This window comes from Condylura cristata, unplaced genomic scaffold, assembly GCF_000260355.1.
Source record: "Condylura cristata isolate star-nosed mole 26May11 unplaced genomic scaffold, ConCri1.0 scaffold00007, whole genome shotgun sequence".
NCBI lineage: Eukaryota > Metazoa > Chordata > Mammalia > Eulipotyphla > Talpidae > Condylura > Condylura cristata.
The window spans coordinates 42664580-42682038 of NW_004567108.1; the positions used below are offsets into that span (position 1 = coordinate 42664580).

At 35.4% G+C, this 17459-nt stretch overlaps 1 protein-coding gene across 1 annotated transcript in view; it reads left to right on the forward strand.

Moving 5' to 3' along the window:
• Positions 1–17459, forward strand: part of ADAMTS6 (ADAM metallopeptidase with thrombospondin type 1 motif, 6) — a 217283-nt gene that overhangs the window by 183028 nt on the left and 16796 nt on the right. The window contains exons 20-21 of the mRNA XM_004678267.1: positions 1876–2005; positions 11109–11313. Coding sequence (XP_004678324.1) covers positions 1876–2005; positions 11109–11313 — 335 coding nt within the window. The remainder of the gene's footprint in view (positions 1–1875; positions 2006–11108; positions 11314–17459) is intronic.

Below are 17459 nucleotides of genomic sequence, written 5' to 3' on the forward strand. Positions count from 1 at the left end.
TCCCTGACCTGGGTTGGATATTCTGAGACTGTGGCAGTTGGATGAATTATATAACTAATGGCAGAGGTTTTTGTCTAGGTGGATCACATGGACTTAGTTATCTGCCCACTGGACTGACACAAGAGGGAGATATCTGATGAATGTTGTGGAACATCTGTGAATGGATCATAGCTATGTTGATGTGAATCATTCTTCCCTCAAAAATCTAAACTTTAGTAGTTAAAAAATTCCAAACTGTTGCATAAACTGAAATGTTTGACCTATTCTAGGCATTGGGGGAGGGTGTGAGGTGGAGAATGAACACCACAACGCATTTTAAGTCCTTTTGCCTGTAAGTTGTTTGAGACACCTACATTTAGGAAAAGCTAAAAACTTGTTGTTGAAGGTGATCAAAGAGCCCTGGGTCATTCAAGGTAATAAAATATACATTCTTCAACTGCTTACCGCCATCACAGAAACTACAGGACTTAATAATTTCCCCTGTGAAGAAACTAGATTTCCCTATCTTTATTCTCAAGGGGCTTAGTTAAAAGTGTGCTGACTATGGCACGCCCACCAGCAGAACTACCATGGCTGTTACAAGACCTTGAGAGAAGCATTTGGTGCATAGCTCCTTAGACCACAGCTTCCTTCACTGAGTGATCCTGGTTCACATTGATTTCCTTAGTTGAGGGTTAAACTCTTTAAAGTACTATTAAAGCAACTGGGGGTGGGGGAAGTAAAACTGAAAGTTTTGTGGAGCTAGCAAAGTGTGAAGCCATAGTTTCCTGGATACTTCAAATGCAGCTTTTACAACTCTGTCTGGGTAATTGAGCCTACCTGGTTATAGATATAAGGTGGGTGAGTAGCTTAGTTTATGCATTCTTTCCTATTTCAGAAGTCATTTGCTACCTCTATATGACCTTGAATATTTAGCATTGTGTTATATTTTGACTTTTTTCTTATGTCTTAATACACCCACCTTTCATTCTTTTGACCCATGACACGAAAGAGAAAATGAACATGAGTCTGCATAAAGTCTGTCTCCCAGGGGTGCTTACAAATAAGAGTGTGTTCGTGTGTGTCTTGTATTTTGTGAAATGTGAGCAAGTTGTGGTGAATACATTTGCCAATAACTAATAAAAATTTATTTAGGATTTGAAAAATTTTAGTTGTGGCAAACAGGTCACACAGACCAATTTTAAGAATGACATAAGCATTTCGTAAATTATGTTTGATGGAATATGTATAAATATGATACTGGGGTAATCAGCAAGAAGCCAACTCTATTACAGAAAGCACACTAATGGGTGGCAATCAAAAAGCAGCCCACTGCATCTTTAAATTCTAGTCTTCATGGGCTGTTAGTGAAATCAGTCAATAAACAGAAGGGGGAAAAAATGAAATGTGTGAATGTGATTGTTCAAAGAAAGACTACATTTATGCTGTGTGTCCTATAAAATATCAAAAAGTAAATTTGTCCTTAATTGTTTCATTTTTAAATAGATATCAATCATTGTTTTCTCATGAAAAATGTATATTCATTCACACATTTTATCTTGTGATATTTGGAGGAAATGAAATTGTTTTTTTTTTTTTTAAGGAAAGCATGAAGAAGAATATGCAAGTGGGAATAATAATTGTTTAAAATCACCAAGTTTCTCTTCAAACTTGAAAACAGTTATGTTTCTAAATATCAGAACAATAATTTTGCCTAAAATTGCAGTGTAATGACCAGGACTTCTCTCCTTTTTAGAGAATCAGTCAAGTGTTTCTGGAACAGATAAAGACAGCAGCGATCCAGTGAGGTTGATTCCCTACAGAGGAAAGCTATGCATACCTAGCTTACCGGAAGGTAAACTACTCTTCAATTAATGATGTTCTCCTTTTCTCAAGGTGTCCAAAGACAGGAGCTGGTCTGTAAAAGGTTGGATGACAACTCCATTGTCCAGAACAATTACTGTGACCCTGACAGTAAACCACCTGAAAATCAAAGAGCCTGCAACACTGAGCCCTGCCCACCAGAGTAAGTAAGAGGAAGGCGGGAGAATGATTTTCAATTACAACAAGAATAACATTAGATTTTCATATTTTGAAACATATAGTCATATGATATGAATAATTTGGGCTAATAAAAAGGGCTAAAACATCACAGAGGGTAGAATTTTAATTTTCATTCATGGAGCAGAGATTCATAGATTTTAATTAGCTTCCTTTAAAGCAGGAACTTCAATATGTTGATCTTGGCATAGTCATCCTATTTTATCAATTCTAAGGCATTTCTTTTCATATATGTGTGTATGTAAATGTATTTATTTATGCATATAAGAACTGGGGTGCAAGCCAGAGGTGCCGGGGGTGAGAGACAGACCACCACCAGAGACAGAGTGGGAAACAGAACAGGCAGATTGAAATACACCGCTAAGGGGAGCAGCTGGTGAGACAGGAGAGGTCTGCTGTGCCATTGTGGATCAGTTCCCTGATAGGGATTGAACTCGTGCTTCAGTAGGTGGTGATATCTTGATGGTGCTGAGACTAACCTCTATGCCCTCTTTTCATATTTTAATGTCTCAGAAATTGGGGTTCACCTTGCAGTTTATCTTACAATAAAACTCATCTTCTTTTTAATGGTACACAGAATAATCTTACATTCAATGAAATAAGGTAGATTGGTGTGGAGTCCTTTCTTTTCAGATATGTACCTAAAGATCTAAGACCTTTTAAAATGCTTTAGAAATATTCTACAATGTAATTGTGATGCTTTAATCTGCTGACACAGTTTTAAACTTTCATCCTAAAGCAGTTTATCTTTTGAGTTGTGGACACAGGCATGGAGGTATACTCATTCTCTGTTGATTAACTCCTTTAAAGCAGGAGCTTTAATAATGCAGGAATTACACTCATTGTAAATGGGGGTACATGGAGATAGTCCATTCATTTTTTTTTTTAAATTTTTTTTTTAAAGATTTATTTATTTATTTGTGCATACAGAAGTGGGGTACAGGCCAGAGGCTCAGGGGCGGTGAGAGGCTTCACCAGAGACAGAGTGGGGAGCAGAACAGGCAGATCTACGAAGTACACTGCTGAGGGGAGCAGCGGGCGGGCCAGGAGAGGTCTGGCTCGCCATGTGGTCTCCTCCGGGGCAGGCGGCAGGCGGGAATCGAACTCATGCGGAAGTGGCTTCAGATTCTCAGTACTGTGCTTTAACCTGCTGCGCCACCAGGGAGGGCCAATAGTCCATTCATTTTAATGGTGAGTTGAAAAAATTAAAATTTAAAAATGTGAGAACTGCTTTAAATGAGGTACATGCTATAATAAGAAAAGAAAGGTTTCTTGACTGAACAAAAGGCAGTGATTATGTGGAAAAAAAAAACAGAGATGCTGAGTTGATCATTAAATACTGATATTTGTAGGGAATTTGCCTGATTGACAACTGGGAGACAGAATTTATGTGAGTGGCTATTCATTCTTGTTTGAGAAATCACAGTAACCATCATCCCCTTGGATTGCTAATTACCCAACCATCAAGCTGATATGTAAAAGAAATAAAGAAAATGAATTTATATATCCCAGGCTCTCTAGACTAGAAAAGAAGCTCTATAATGAAGTAATTCTTGTCTGTAAAAACATCGACAGTGGTGTTACAAAAACCTAGAACTTTAAATGAATAAAGAATTTAGGTTCCAAATATGGTTAACGCAAGAAGCATTTCTTAAGTTTTATTTACAAATGTATATCTTATGAGCTTTCATTACCCAAAGTTAGTGTCTGCCTGAATATTTGAATCTTAAAGGGAGATGTTCTTCACTAATCTCTTGAAAAGATTTAGGGCAGTGGCTTATGAATACAAATCACAATGACTCTAGAGTGATACAAGTTTTTTTCTGACTTAAAATACTGTATTTTTACTTATTGTAATGTGATCATTTTGTAAATTGGTGAAATCCAGATGTGGCAAAGTATAGATATATAATCTATAATTTTATTATAAAGAGAAGATATTTAATTTTTCTTGTTTCTTCTGCCAACTATTTTTATGAATTTGTCTCAAACTATATAAAAAAGAAGCTATGCAAAACAAAATGATTAAAGCTCATGAATTAATCTTGTTCCTTCCATATTTCCAGTAGCCTTAACATATTTTTATGTAATTAGGAATCTCAACCCATCAGGTTAATTCCCTGACACTCAGAATTTTAAGTATTGTGTTTGGCTTTTGATCAACCATTTAAGGCATCTGAGTGGGTCTGGTCACACCTCTTTTATTTTGACCTCAGCTTTTTTTGTGTTTGTTTGATTAAGCTTCAGTGCTATTCACATGTCCTTTGAGGTTTCAATGTTTGGTTGTTTCCTGCCATATAGTAGGGGCTAGGTATAATATTGGATAACAAATTTAACAGTTTAAGGATAGTGACAAACTTGAATTAATATAGATGATTAAAATTAAGTTTTATGTTGCCTTTCCTTTTGTATTCCTAAAGTAGAAAATTATTTGTTCACTTTTTTTTTAAGTTTAGAAGTAAGAGGATGGGACTTGAAAAAGATAGTAAGAATGTGAGAAAGAAGATATAGGCTGAGAGCTTTCTTATTTTGAAAGCACTAAAGATATATAGATATATGTATTTAAAATATTACTCACTCCATTTTCTCTTAGTTCCTTTTAAACTTCTTTGAATGCATACTATGTGAGGGGAAATCTAATTCTCCAAAATAATTGTTGTATATAAGATCACGAGTAGACTTTGTTATTATAAACATAAAAATAATATAAAGACAACTGAATTCACTAGGACTTTGAATGCAATAGTCAGAAGTGGAGACATGTTTTTCTCAGCTGATATATGAAAATTGTGTTTGCTTTTTGTAATACATACTAAAGCATCAAATATTTTAAACACAGAAAATGAAAAAACAGAAACACATGTAATACCATTATTAATATTTTGATATGTGTATTTTGTTTTCTCTATATAAGCTTATATATATATATATTAAGCAAATGATATCATACAGTTTATGATACTTTGTAGTCAGATTCCTGCATATTTTTAATGTTAAATATTTTCTAGATTATTTAGTTGATATGTTATTTACTAAAATTGGTCTTCCACTGTTGAACAATTTTGGCTGTGTCCTAGAATTTGATGCCATGTGATATCACAACATTAATCATTTTGCTACTGATACATTTTTCACTACAACTATGCCTTTATGCTAAATTTCTAATTCTAATGGAAATATATACTAGCTTTTGAGACACACTGTCAAAATGCTCTCGAGGAAGAATGTATAACTATGTACCCCAACTGGCAGCATATAAAGATGCCATTTCTTGGAGCTGTGCAGAACTGGGCATTATTATTTTAAAGATAATCTCTGACTATTTTATAGAGGGCAAAAAGCCCTGATATCTAATTGCTGTCTTATTTTGTATTTCTTAAACTGATGTTGAAGCTGAACAGTTAAAATGGCCATTTATTTTACTGTTTTGTTGTTTTTCTTCTTCATGGCCTGTTCTGTTTCTCTATTAAAGGGTTTAATCTTTTAGTTACTGACTTATAGAAGCTCATAATGTAGTGAGAATATTAATTTTTACACATGTTCCAAAAATTTCTTTGTTATATGTTTGCCATATTATTTATGGTGTTATGATCTATTTTTTACATATAAAAGTTTTAAATGTTATATAGGAAGTCTATTGCACATTTTTGTTTCATTAGTTTAATGTTTAGGAAGATCTGCCTCACTCTAAGACCATACTTTCAAAGTTTTAAAAAGATATCAAAAATAGATTTGCCTCCTTTGAGAAAGAAATCTATACAGTATTTTTTATCAAATGTTATTATTTTCCCCACATCATTAATTAATAACACCAAATAGTGATGATTTTTTCATCAGAAAAGATGCTTCCAAATAATTAAATATTTTAAATGTCTTCTAGTCATATTAGAGACTTTATAAATAGAATATGAAAAAAATAGAGGGTAGTAAGTTTTATCTATGTGTTATATTAAGAAAAGATGATGGGTTACTAAAAGAATGGGCAAAAGAAACAGTGCTAGAGAAATAATAATAGAGCTCATTTGGATGATTATTGAAGAGCCTGAGGAAACACTGCTGGAAAATTAATGTACTCGTAGCAGGAACTCTTTTGTGAGAAGAATATGTAGTCTTGATGGCAAGGTCACTAATTACAGGAGAGAAACAAGGATTCCAGAGCTTTTGAGTGAAAGGGGTGACATAGGCTTAAAGACTTGGGAAAAGGGACAGGAAGGATTGATATTAAAGAGTATGAGTGGTAGGAAGCTGGTGCTCCACCAAAAAAAAAAAAAAAGGAAGTAATAGTAAGTTGGAAGTTGGAAGAGTTCTGTTTTGACCATGCTGCCCTTTGATAGCAAAAACATTTCTATATATAGCCACATGTGAAGAATCCTTGGAAACGGAATATTATTCCTCTATATTATGGCTTTTTCAATTGTGAAAATCAGAAAGGGGAAAATGAGAGAATATATACAATGTACTAGTGCTGTGACCAAGAATTACAAAAACATTTTTAAGCAATTGCAATATAGAAGATACTCAGCTTTAGGGGAATTGATTATTTTTCTAAGGACAAATTAATTGGGTAAATACACATAAAAATATCTGCAAGACTAAATATGTTAAACAATAAAAGAGTTATTAAAAAGCTATAAGCATATGTACTAACAGATGCTTTGACTGGGGAGTTGTTTGTGTATTTTTTCCTCCCCAAGATTTAAGTTTTATTTGACACTGTCCTTTGTGATATAATGTTTAACTAATATTTTGAGTCATTGCACCTCACCATGGACAACTAATATTCTGTTATTTTAAACTGAGAAAGAGACTCATGAGAGTTCTCTATAAAATTCCAAAATTTAAGACCTAGGAAGAATTGTAGAAATCATGTAGCTGAAATCCCATCATTTTACAGATGAAGTATGCTAATCTCTGCTGGGGTTATCCCTTTAATACCAGAAATCACTAACTTTGTAGGTTATAGTTCAACGGCCTGGTGACATTAAAATACTTATAATTTTATTTCATTGACACACTATAAATTGACACACTCTCAGAGGTATCTATTATGTGTGTGTTTTTTTTTAATTTAGAAAAAGTCCCAAGTATGAAATAAAGTTTAAGACATAGAAGCTTCCACTTAATATTAGTTTCACTCTCCAGTTAGCTGAGGAATGAGCAAATTTTGTTACCAATATTGTTTGAAGTGTTTGTATCTTAGTATGTAGAAATTATATTTTTTAATCTTTTTTTTTGATTAAAGATATTGTCAGTCTAAAGATTTTTAAATATTTGTGCTTAAAAAAAAGGGTAATTAGACCACTAACTGTGGGGAAGAAACTAAGAAGTCTCTGTTTCTCTCAATCCAAATATCTAATATCCATTTATTTTCATTTACATTATAATTTTGCTTTATGTTATAAAGCTGAAATGATATTTTGGTTTATGATGGTTTCTTTCTTCAAAGATACTCTGATTAGTCTAGTTGGAGAAATTTTTTTTATTGTCTCTTTTACTCTATCCTTGCAATAAAAGGATTATTGTTCTACTAATGTACCAATATTTTAGATCGATTAACCAGGCTATAGCAAGCCACTTTTATCTCAGGCACTCAAATTTAATTCCACAAATTGGTAGCATCTAGTGGACATGAAGCATTTGTGAGGATGCAGACAATTTGATCACTGGGTGGTAGGAAAAGTTCAAAAAGAAACAGACTTTGTATCATTGTAGCTATGATGATTCAGCAATTGATATTCTCAGAGAGGAATTTAGTGTTCATATTTTTCCACAAAATGTAGAAGAGGAATAGAGAGAACTAGGGAAAGTGTAATGATAGAGTCAGATACATGAATTAAAGTGAAGAAAATAGAACATCTTAAACTAGACAAGATAGTGGAGAAACTGAAACAAGTGGTAAAATTACAACACTTAAGTAGGGTATGATTTAATTCTTTGGAGAAACATGGAAAGGGATGATTCGGTAATAAAGCAATAAATACGTAACAGGAACTGAATGTAAAGACTGAAATCACTATTAAAGTCACAATGGAAATTAGAGGATGGTTAATACTTTTACTTTCATACATTCCAAGTTAAATGCTGGAGTGATACATCTAGGCTAAATGATGGTTGGCAATAAAAGTGAGGAGAAAGGATAAAAAGATGGAGTGACCTTGACCTTGTGCAGCAAAGAACAGCAACACCTCCTGAATCACTGCTGTTCCTCTGAACACCTGTGTTTAATTTGAAGGCCTTCATCCTTCTTACATTATGAGGCCTAATGAGATCATGGCTGGAGATGGTATGATTGAACTTTTGTGGCTGAGTTATACACATTTCTGTTTTATCCCCTAATCTTGGTGATGAAATCATTGCTGTAAATTGAATCAGAGTTTCACTATGGCTGGCATGCAAGTTATTATTCTCAGTACACATTTTCCTCTTTACCAAAAATGGTACTAACAACTTGGGATCATGTTCATCTGTGGAAAACAAAAAGGGAAAGAATATGAAAATTACTTTAAATCTCTTTTGGAAAATGACTTAGAAAAAAAAATGTTAATGCCAGATTTTTAAATTCAGGATTAAATTATCATTCTTTAAATAAATTTCAGGCCGAAAGATTTTAGTTTGACCAGTTATATTTTAAGTTTGAAAAACTGGTAAATTGCAATATTTCTGAATTTACCAGTTTGCTTTAATTTGCTTGTTTGCCTCAGATAACACAAGTAGTAATGTGGAAAAGACCATTATGGCTTATTTGGCTAAATCAGGTTCAAATTTACAATATTCCTACTATGTGATTATTAAGGTTCAAAGTGATTTCATTAAGGTTCAATCTCTTAAAGACAAAACTGGCACAATGAGCAAAACTAGGAAAATGGTGAGAATTTTCTTCTGAAGCTTTCATACTCTTTTCCCCAAACAAAGCGCATGGATACATACATCTAGGGTAATTGTGTGATTTATAATCATGGATTGACCTCATACTTGAGGCCTAGGTTCTACTATTTAGCAATACTAAAGATCAAACTCATGGAAATAAACATTTATGAAAATCTAGTCCTAAGTCAAGCACTGCTCCTTTTATGATTTGGGGGAATCATTTTCCTTATACTAGTTTTACTTTTTTCTTCTATAAAAATGAAACACGGGGGGGGGGTGGGAGGGAGGGAAATGCACGGGACTATGGTGGTGGCACAGGGGTGATTTGGTGATGGGAAACCCGTGGGGATTACAATTGAGATGGAAAAAAAATGTGCAAAATGATGTAAAAATAAACTTTTTAATAATTAAAAAAAAAAATGAAACACAACTCCTGAACTCTAAAGTAGTCAGTTTACATTTATTAAATTAAATGCAGTAATATATCAGTCAGGGTTCTGGGTGAAAATGACAGATCTCTTCAACTTTATTTAGCTCCTATGCGTAAGAGGATTTATATAACAAAGCTGAGAAGAGTGTAAAAGATCTGGATTGTGAAATGGTTACAATCAAGGACGCAAACACCATTAGCACTCCAGAGCTCCTCCTTTTAAAAGCAACTCCACTTGACAGGGGAAAAGACCACCATCCTTATGTGCTTTTGCAACCAGAAAAGAAAGGGTTCCTTTGCTCTAGGGAAGATAAAAAGATTCTGAAACATTCTCAATGGTGTAATTCAGAACCTGATATAAAACCCCTCGGACTAATTAATGTGCTCAAGAAAATCCATCAGAAGTATTTATACAAAATACCTACACACACACACGTGTGTGTGTGTATAACAATTTGTTGATGACTTTTGGGGGAAATGATATACCTACATATCTGAGACATACATATTCATTTTAAGACACTTGAGTTCTCACATTGACAGTGAATGTGGCCATGTTATATTGTGCTATAAGTAAAAGGGTGAAAGCAAGGGACTGCCATGTTTTCCAGAGTTGGCTAGGATTCTTCTCTAGCTGCAGGTTTTAGATTTTTCAAAGATCTAGTGTATTTATTATAAACAGAAGAACTGGGGTGTAGGCCAGAGGTGTGGGATGGGGGTAGGTGAGAGAATCTACCAGAGACAGGGTGGAGAGCAGAACAGGTGGATCTGCTGAAATACACTGCTGAAGCTCGACAGGAGAGGTCTGCTGCACCAGTGTGGGTTAGCTCCCTTGCTGGGGGTCAAACTGAGACCCCAGTGGTGATAGTGCTGAGACTCAACCCAGGTACCACTAGAAAGCTGACATCATTCCCATCGACTCCTAGCAACAGGTTTTTAAAACTCCCATGTCTTCTAAACGGATACTTGGACCTTCTCTGCTCTTGTAAGCTCAGTAAAGGAACCTGACATTCACTTCTGGGAATTAGAAACAAACCCCTTCCTGTAAGGGTGGTTTTAGCATAAAATCCTTGATGATGGAAGAACATGCCTCAATATAATAATAAAAATAGCTGCTGTTTCTTGGTTTTTGTTTGCCAAACACTGATAGAAACCTTTAGTGAGTGTACTGAAGCTAGCTAGTACTGGCTTCTCAGACTCTGTTATTAACATCTCTTATCTTATTTGTGTCAAGTTAGTAGCTTTAAGTTGGTCCCAGTGAGATATTTACACCACAAAAAATTGGCAAATTTTGAAGAGCCAGGTGTTAGACATTTACCACCATGTGACGGAGCTTCGTATATATTTTGCCTTACTTAATCCTTGTGACATCCTCCTGACATATTGTTACCCTCATATTAGAAATTTGGAAGAAAAGAAAGAACTAGAGAGGTAGGGGATGGTGGAGGAAGGAAAGCTGGAAGGAAGGAATGTGGGGAGGGAGGGAGGAAGGAAGGACTTTAGCAAGGTATAAAAGCACATAGTGTGTTACTACTTGTTTGAACTGGGGTTCTCCCTTCTTCAAGGCACATGCATTATGCTTGGAACAGTGACCAACCATGAGTGACCATTTCCTTAGCCTCTCCTCCATTTGACCATATCAACCCACACTAAAATGTCAGCTTATTTAGGAAGAGGTTGGAGTCTGTTGATGAAGGTGCCTTCACTCACCTAAGAACATCTGGCTGTGCTGAGAAAATGCTTGTCTGTGTTTCTTCCCCTGTTGCTGCAGGTGGTTCATTGGGGACTGGCTGGAGTGCAGCAAGACTTGTGATGGTGGGATGCGCTCCAGGGCAGTGCTCTGCATCAGGAAGGTCGGGCCTTCTGAGGAGGAGACACTGGACTACAGTGGTTGTTTAACACACCGGCCTATTGAAAAAGAGCCCTGCAACAACCAGACATGCCCACCTCAGTGGGTGGCTTTGGACTGGTCAGAAGTAAGGAAATCTGAGGCTGTATGTTTTGAGATGTCTTAACTATCAGTACCAAAGCATTTAATATTAAGGACACCTGAGCATTTGAGCATCTTAGAACTCAACAAGTAAGGACTGCATAACAGTGATATGGCCATGTTATATTTTATTGCTGTTTGTCAGGTAGTAAGGTTATTTTTGGGTCAGGGAAATCAATAGAGCTAGTTATCAATTTGATTCAAAATAAGCATAATGTGAAAGACTATTATAGTAAGCACTCATATCACTCAGCATTAGTGATATATAGTGCCCATTTTTACAAGTAATGTTTCAGTGTAAATATGTGAATTTTAGAGATAAATCATTATCAATTTATCATCCCTTGGTTAAAAAATATAGAGATAGATAGATATATGTATTTTAATTGTTTCTATTGCATGGGGGGGGGCGACAAGGGAAGAAACATGGAATTGAGGGTTATAATGTGCCAAATAGGGAAATTCAAATATATCATTACCTCCACTTAGTGATTGGTGGTAAGACCTTACTAAGATAATGCTTTTCTGGCGTAGTTAATATGAAAGTGTCTAATAAAATCCACAGGCCTCAAAAAATGGTCTTATGAAAAATGAGGTAAGAGACAAAGTTAATTATTGACTCCTCATTCTGTGTGAGATCTACATATGTGCATACCAACCATTCTCTACATTTCCCAAAGAAAAGCTGAATTCCTTCTATAGTATTGGTTAATGTTAAGAAGAATGAGTACCTGGCTATCTAACTAAAGGTCATTCTTCTGGAGTTGACCAAACAGGATGCATTTCCTTCTGGAAACACTGTGGTACATGCAGGATAAACATCTGCAGACTTATTTGTCAAAAAAAAAAAAAAAAGAAAGAAAATAAAACAAATTAAGCATTGTTCTAGATGTAATGTTCCCCTTTGTGAATCTCACTGCTTAACTTGGCCTTATTTTGCTAGAGGCACAGGGCTAAGAGAGGAACTCCGTGTAAGATGGTGCATGGAAATGGAGATTCTGAACAGTTGTGGTTATCCATGGAATCTTTGGCAGGAATTAGGAGTATTCTCCCAAGTTTCCTGGCCATACTTCAGATTCAAAAATTACATTCTGCCTACCTAACTATATTTGTATTTCAATCAATTGTAGGGGTATTATTCACTTGGTGGTTATGGAAAACATTTATGAACACTTCTGTTTCCAAACAGTGCATGGATTAACTCTTAAATTCATTTGAAAGATAAAAGCCATTGAAAAGGAATAGATGTTCTATAAATCTGCACGTAGTATTAATTTCTTGTCATTTAGTGCCAAAGACGCTTGTAGATATCCATAAATAGTCAGTGATAGTGAAGGCAGATTTGTTATTGGGAAATCATAATGAGAAATCTGCTCTTTCACTGCATTAGTTCCACAGCTTTAGGTTAAGTCATAAATATAATTGGTTGCTTGTTAAACATACTGGGTAGGCCAAATGGATAATATACAAGAGCCCTATTACAAGAGAAAATCAGAAATAGTAGGAAACTACTAGAGAATAATATAAAACAGTACTTAATAAAGGAGTGGGCTATGAATTTAAGATAACCACTTATATGGACATTCAGAGCTGAGAAGGTCAAAATCACCTTGAGTAGGATCAGAAGGCTTTTTATTTGAACTGAATGTTAAGGACTGGAAGTAGGGAGGAAAACTAGGAATATGGAGAAAGTATTCCTGGTGACAGAAATAATTGAACAGGAACAAAGATTATGTGATACAAGTTGAGGAAGGAAACAGGGTTTGTTTTAAAGAATACTTGGAAGATAAGATTAAAGGAAATAAAAACTAAATTAATGATATCCAGTGCTAGTGAGGATGTGGAGCAACTAGAACTTTCATACATAGCTGGTAGAAATGTAAGATGATTCAGGGACTTTGGAAAACTGTTAGGCATAGTAAATGTTACTGTCATTGACCATATCATCTATCCATCCTAGTTCTAGGTAATTACTTGAAAGAAATAAAAACCTGTGTTCTCATGAAGACCTGGAGGGGGATGCTTCACTTACTTTTGTCATAAAGAACTCAAGCTAGAAATCTGCAAGTCCTTCACTGATGAGGGAATGAGCATATGGTGATACTTCATATAATGGACCACTACCAATAAAAAGTAACAAACTTGCATAATGGGTATACTAAAACGCATTTTGAGGGGAGTAAAATGAACTCCCCTCAAAAAGCTGGAAAAAGATTAAATAAAATAGTAATACGCAATAACACAATATTCTTGAATATAGAAATCTATATCACATTATCCTTTTACAAGAAATGAAGAAAAATAGAAAAGTTCATAAGCAAAAACTGGAAGAAATTTCTGCCTACCCCTGAAACTCTAACATATACAGGCTTATTTCACATTGGTGTCTTGACCTACATTTTTTTGTATCATCTTTTGTTTGTTTGTTTGTTTTAATATAAAACAGTCAAGTATCGTCAACTTGAGAAATATTTTCTGCACATCACTATATGTATTCATCCCAAATACCATTTAAGATTTTCTTCTGAATACAACCTCTTACAGGTTGCAGTTATCCTACTCTTAGAACTTTGAATCTTATACCTGTCCAATCTTAGAAGTGATGTCAAATGACTCCAGAAGCCTCTTGGGCACTCCTATTGGCTGTCTGAAGAAATATGTATAAGCTATAGGAGCATTTGCATCATATTTCTTCCATCCCCTTTAAGATTACCCAGCCTTTTAAAGCTTAGGGAAAAGAAATTTTGCTAAAGGCATAGATAACAGATGACAGGACTAACCACCTCAAATAAAGCACTGGCAGCTGCTGTTGTCTTTTCACAGACAGTGCACACAAACTCATCAGGAGTAAGCATATTCAATAAAGACTGCCTTTACTGTCAAAGAACAAATGATATAGAACAAATCTATACCATCAACTCATCCTTTGTTCAGTAAAGGAATGATGATTTTTGTTCCATACAGTCCCTTGCTTGTTTCTCAAGGAGGGACGTGCTCTGACCTTTTCATTTCCTTACTTTACCAGAAGCACACCTTTTTCCTAGATGGGTTAAAAATAAAGAAAAGTAAATAGCATTGAGTGAAATAGATGTCTACATAGCTATGCAGAACAAAGTGAGAACAAGGAGGCTATTCTTCCCAGAGGACTGGAACACTGGAACACCTCCCACTAATGAAAAAAGGAGGTCCCAGCAGAAGAGCAGTTAACTCTTGCAAATATTTCACACAATATTCTTTTTGATACACCCAGGAAAACTTTCCTCCTCTTTCTGCCCCCTCCCCATTTCCAACTCTCAGCTGTCTGAGCCCCACTAATCGCAAGGGAAAGGTTCAGCTGGTGAAAACATGTTGCAATTAGAGGAATTTACCATTTGACCTTTTCCTTTTCTTTGCTACTGCCCTAATATAAAATTCCCATTGTTGCAAAGCCAGGAATAGTTTTTGTGTTCCCCATTAGTGAAACCCACCGAGTGCATATGGCAAAAGAAAAAAAGTCAAATTACCTTGATAGAAAATGGAGCTTCAGCAGCCTTTTGTGAAACTAATGAAGCCATGACTTTCCCATTTCCTATAATCTAGCCTCACCTATGCTGTGTTGGATTTAAATGGTTTTCTGTTTTTTGCCCTCTCTTGGCAAGCAACTCTTGAAAGCACTGCTGCATACTGTGGATGGGCTCCAGCAATCCTAAACCATTCTTTTGATGTATTGAAATAGTTTTTGACTCCCACAGAGTGCCCATTGAAAAAGGTCTGTTTCTTGTACTTGCTCTTGGACAAGTAGACGACTAGCATCATACTCTGTTGATTTTATTGGACTTACATTTAGGTGGCATTACTTAAGAAGGATGGGAGAGATCTATAGACAAGTGACTGTCCTTTGTTTAAGAAGACCATTCTGGTATTATCTGGCTTATTCCTAGTATCTAGTTTTAGTGCCCAATAAATTAAACCTGTCCCTTAAGAGTGAAGTCAGTCAACCCTAAAGCACCATTGTTTATACTCTTTACAAGTGAGAGCCAAATTGTTTACCTTGGTGTATATTAAAAAAAAAAATCTTTTTTTTTTGCAAAATGTTTTTTATTTTTAATCATAGAATATTAGCTAAAATATAAGTACATCTCCTATAAAAATCACCTCCTATATCCCAGTGAGATGGAAAAAAATGTCATCTTTTTTTAGTAAAAAAGATTTTAAGTAATCACTTTGATTTTAATTGTGAGATCTGATTATATGACTAAAAAGAAAAATAGTGAGAATAATTTTGATAAAGGATGGATTGTTCACTGATATAATATTTTCCAATCAAATACCTAGTTGTTTATTGTGAGAGTGAATAGAATGGATTTTGACATTTACAAGCATACAAACATATACCCTTTACATGAGTATGGATTTATGATTATCATTGAAGAATGCTTTGAAGTATTCATAAATAAGTTAATGCCTATTAATATATACATAGTCATGGTCTATCATGCTTTCTACAATTTTTTTTTTTTTAGATAGCTAAGTAGAACCAAGGTTGTCAGATGGATAAACATATTTATCAGATGGCTAAAGAAGGCAAAGATGAAATGTAGGCTAAATAAAGCAGAAGGAAAAGTAAAAATAAAAAACAAGCTGAGGGACATTGCTGCTTGAACATCTCTGATGTCAAGAGAGAAATATTTTCAGGAAACAAGTCTGTTTGGAATGAAGCTGGTCTGTCTCAGTAGCGCCGTGTGACTTTACTATTTTACAATTTCTAAAGATTTTAATTTTAGTATCTGGACTGTGAATTATTCGCAGAGGTCAGAGTTGAGATTCTGGCTACAGATGTGTAATATTTGTGGTCAGACCTGAGGGGTCAATGTTGATATGTTCGCTGAATCAGAATATGGCAGAAGTATAATTTTCATTCTTTCACTATGGGATTATCCCTGTACCTCTATTACTATAGGCTAGAATGTGCTTGGTTTATTTAGTGGAAACTCTTTCTAAAATTGTTTTTTGCTTTAGTAGAGATAGCACTGTACATTCAGCTTTGCATATAACTATGTATTATCCTACAGAAGCTTGCACTCCTTTGTATATTTATCTTTCACAGTTTTATTCTTGTGGGAACCTGCTGTCTGTATTTATCTGTACTTCTTAGTTTGACAGTTTCTCAACTGTATGATGAGCATGAAGTTACCCTTTCCCAAGGGTTCCTTGAGGGTGAGGTAGATTTGACATGCAAAGGATCTAGAATACCATCTAACATTTCACAAATATGAGCATATCTTTGTTGTTTCATCCTTCTTCCTATTATTGCCATTCTTATATGTTTTGTTTTTGGTTTTCTGAGTACTTTTATGAAGACATGAATAAATTGTCTGGCTTTGCATTGTCTGCCTCTCCTAATTGTAAGCAGGTCTCTGACATAGTCACTTAGGAAAGATTGCTAGATATTGCTGCACTCTTCAAATAATAGTGAAAGCTTCTTGCTACTGGAAAAGGACATTGGAATAAGCAAAGGGTTTATGTTCCAGGCTTTACTATACAAATGTGTGCTTTTAAAATGTGAAAGAGGGCAGGGAGTAGTCCAAGTTTCACTCCACATTTCCAGTGAAGCTAATCACAGCCTCAAAGTACCAAAACTGAATTCCCTTTACAGTCTGTATGTTACTGACAATCTTCCTGAAGTCTGCTGTACCCCTCGTCCTTTTGTACCTTACCTCAAGTTATTTTATATGACAATTAAAACTTCGTATGTATTCTATGGCTTTCTTTCTACTGATGCTAAAAGCTACATTGTGGATCAGAAGACATAGGACTTAGGCCCAGCTCTGCCACTTACTATCTGCTTAATCTTGAGTAAATTTCTTAAACTTTCTCCATGTGTTACAATTCTCAAAAACTTGTATAAGACAGGCCTCCCTGGTGACGTAGGGATTAAGTGTCCGCACTATCACACTGCCATGCTTGTGGCCTGAGTTCAGTCCCTGGCCACAGAGCTGACCCACGTGGCACAGCAGACCTCTCCTGTCTTGCCTACTGCTCCCCTCAGCAGTGTATTTAGTGGATCTGCCTCATCTGCTACCCACTCTGTCTCTGGTGGATCCTCTCACCCTCCCCCTATCTCTGGCCTATGCCCCAATGCTATCAAGTCAA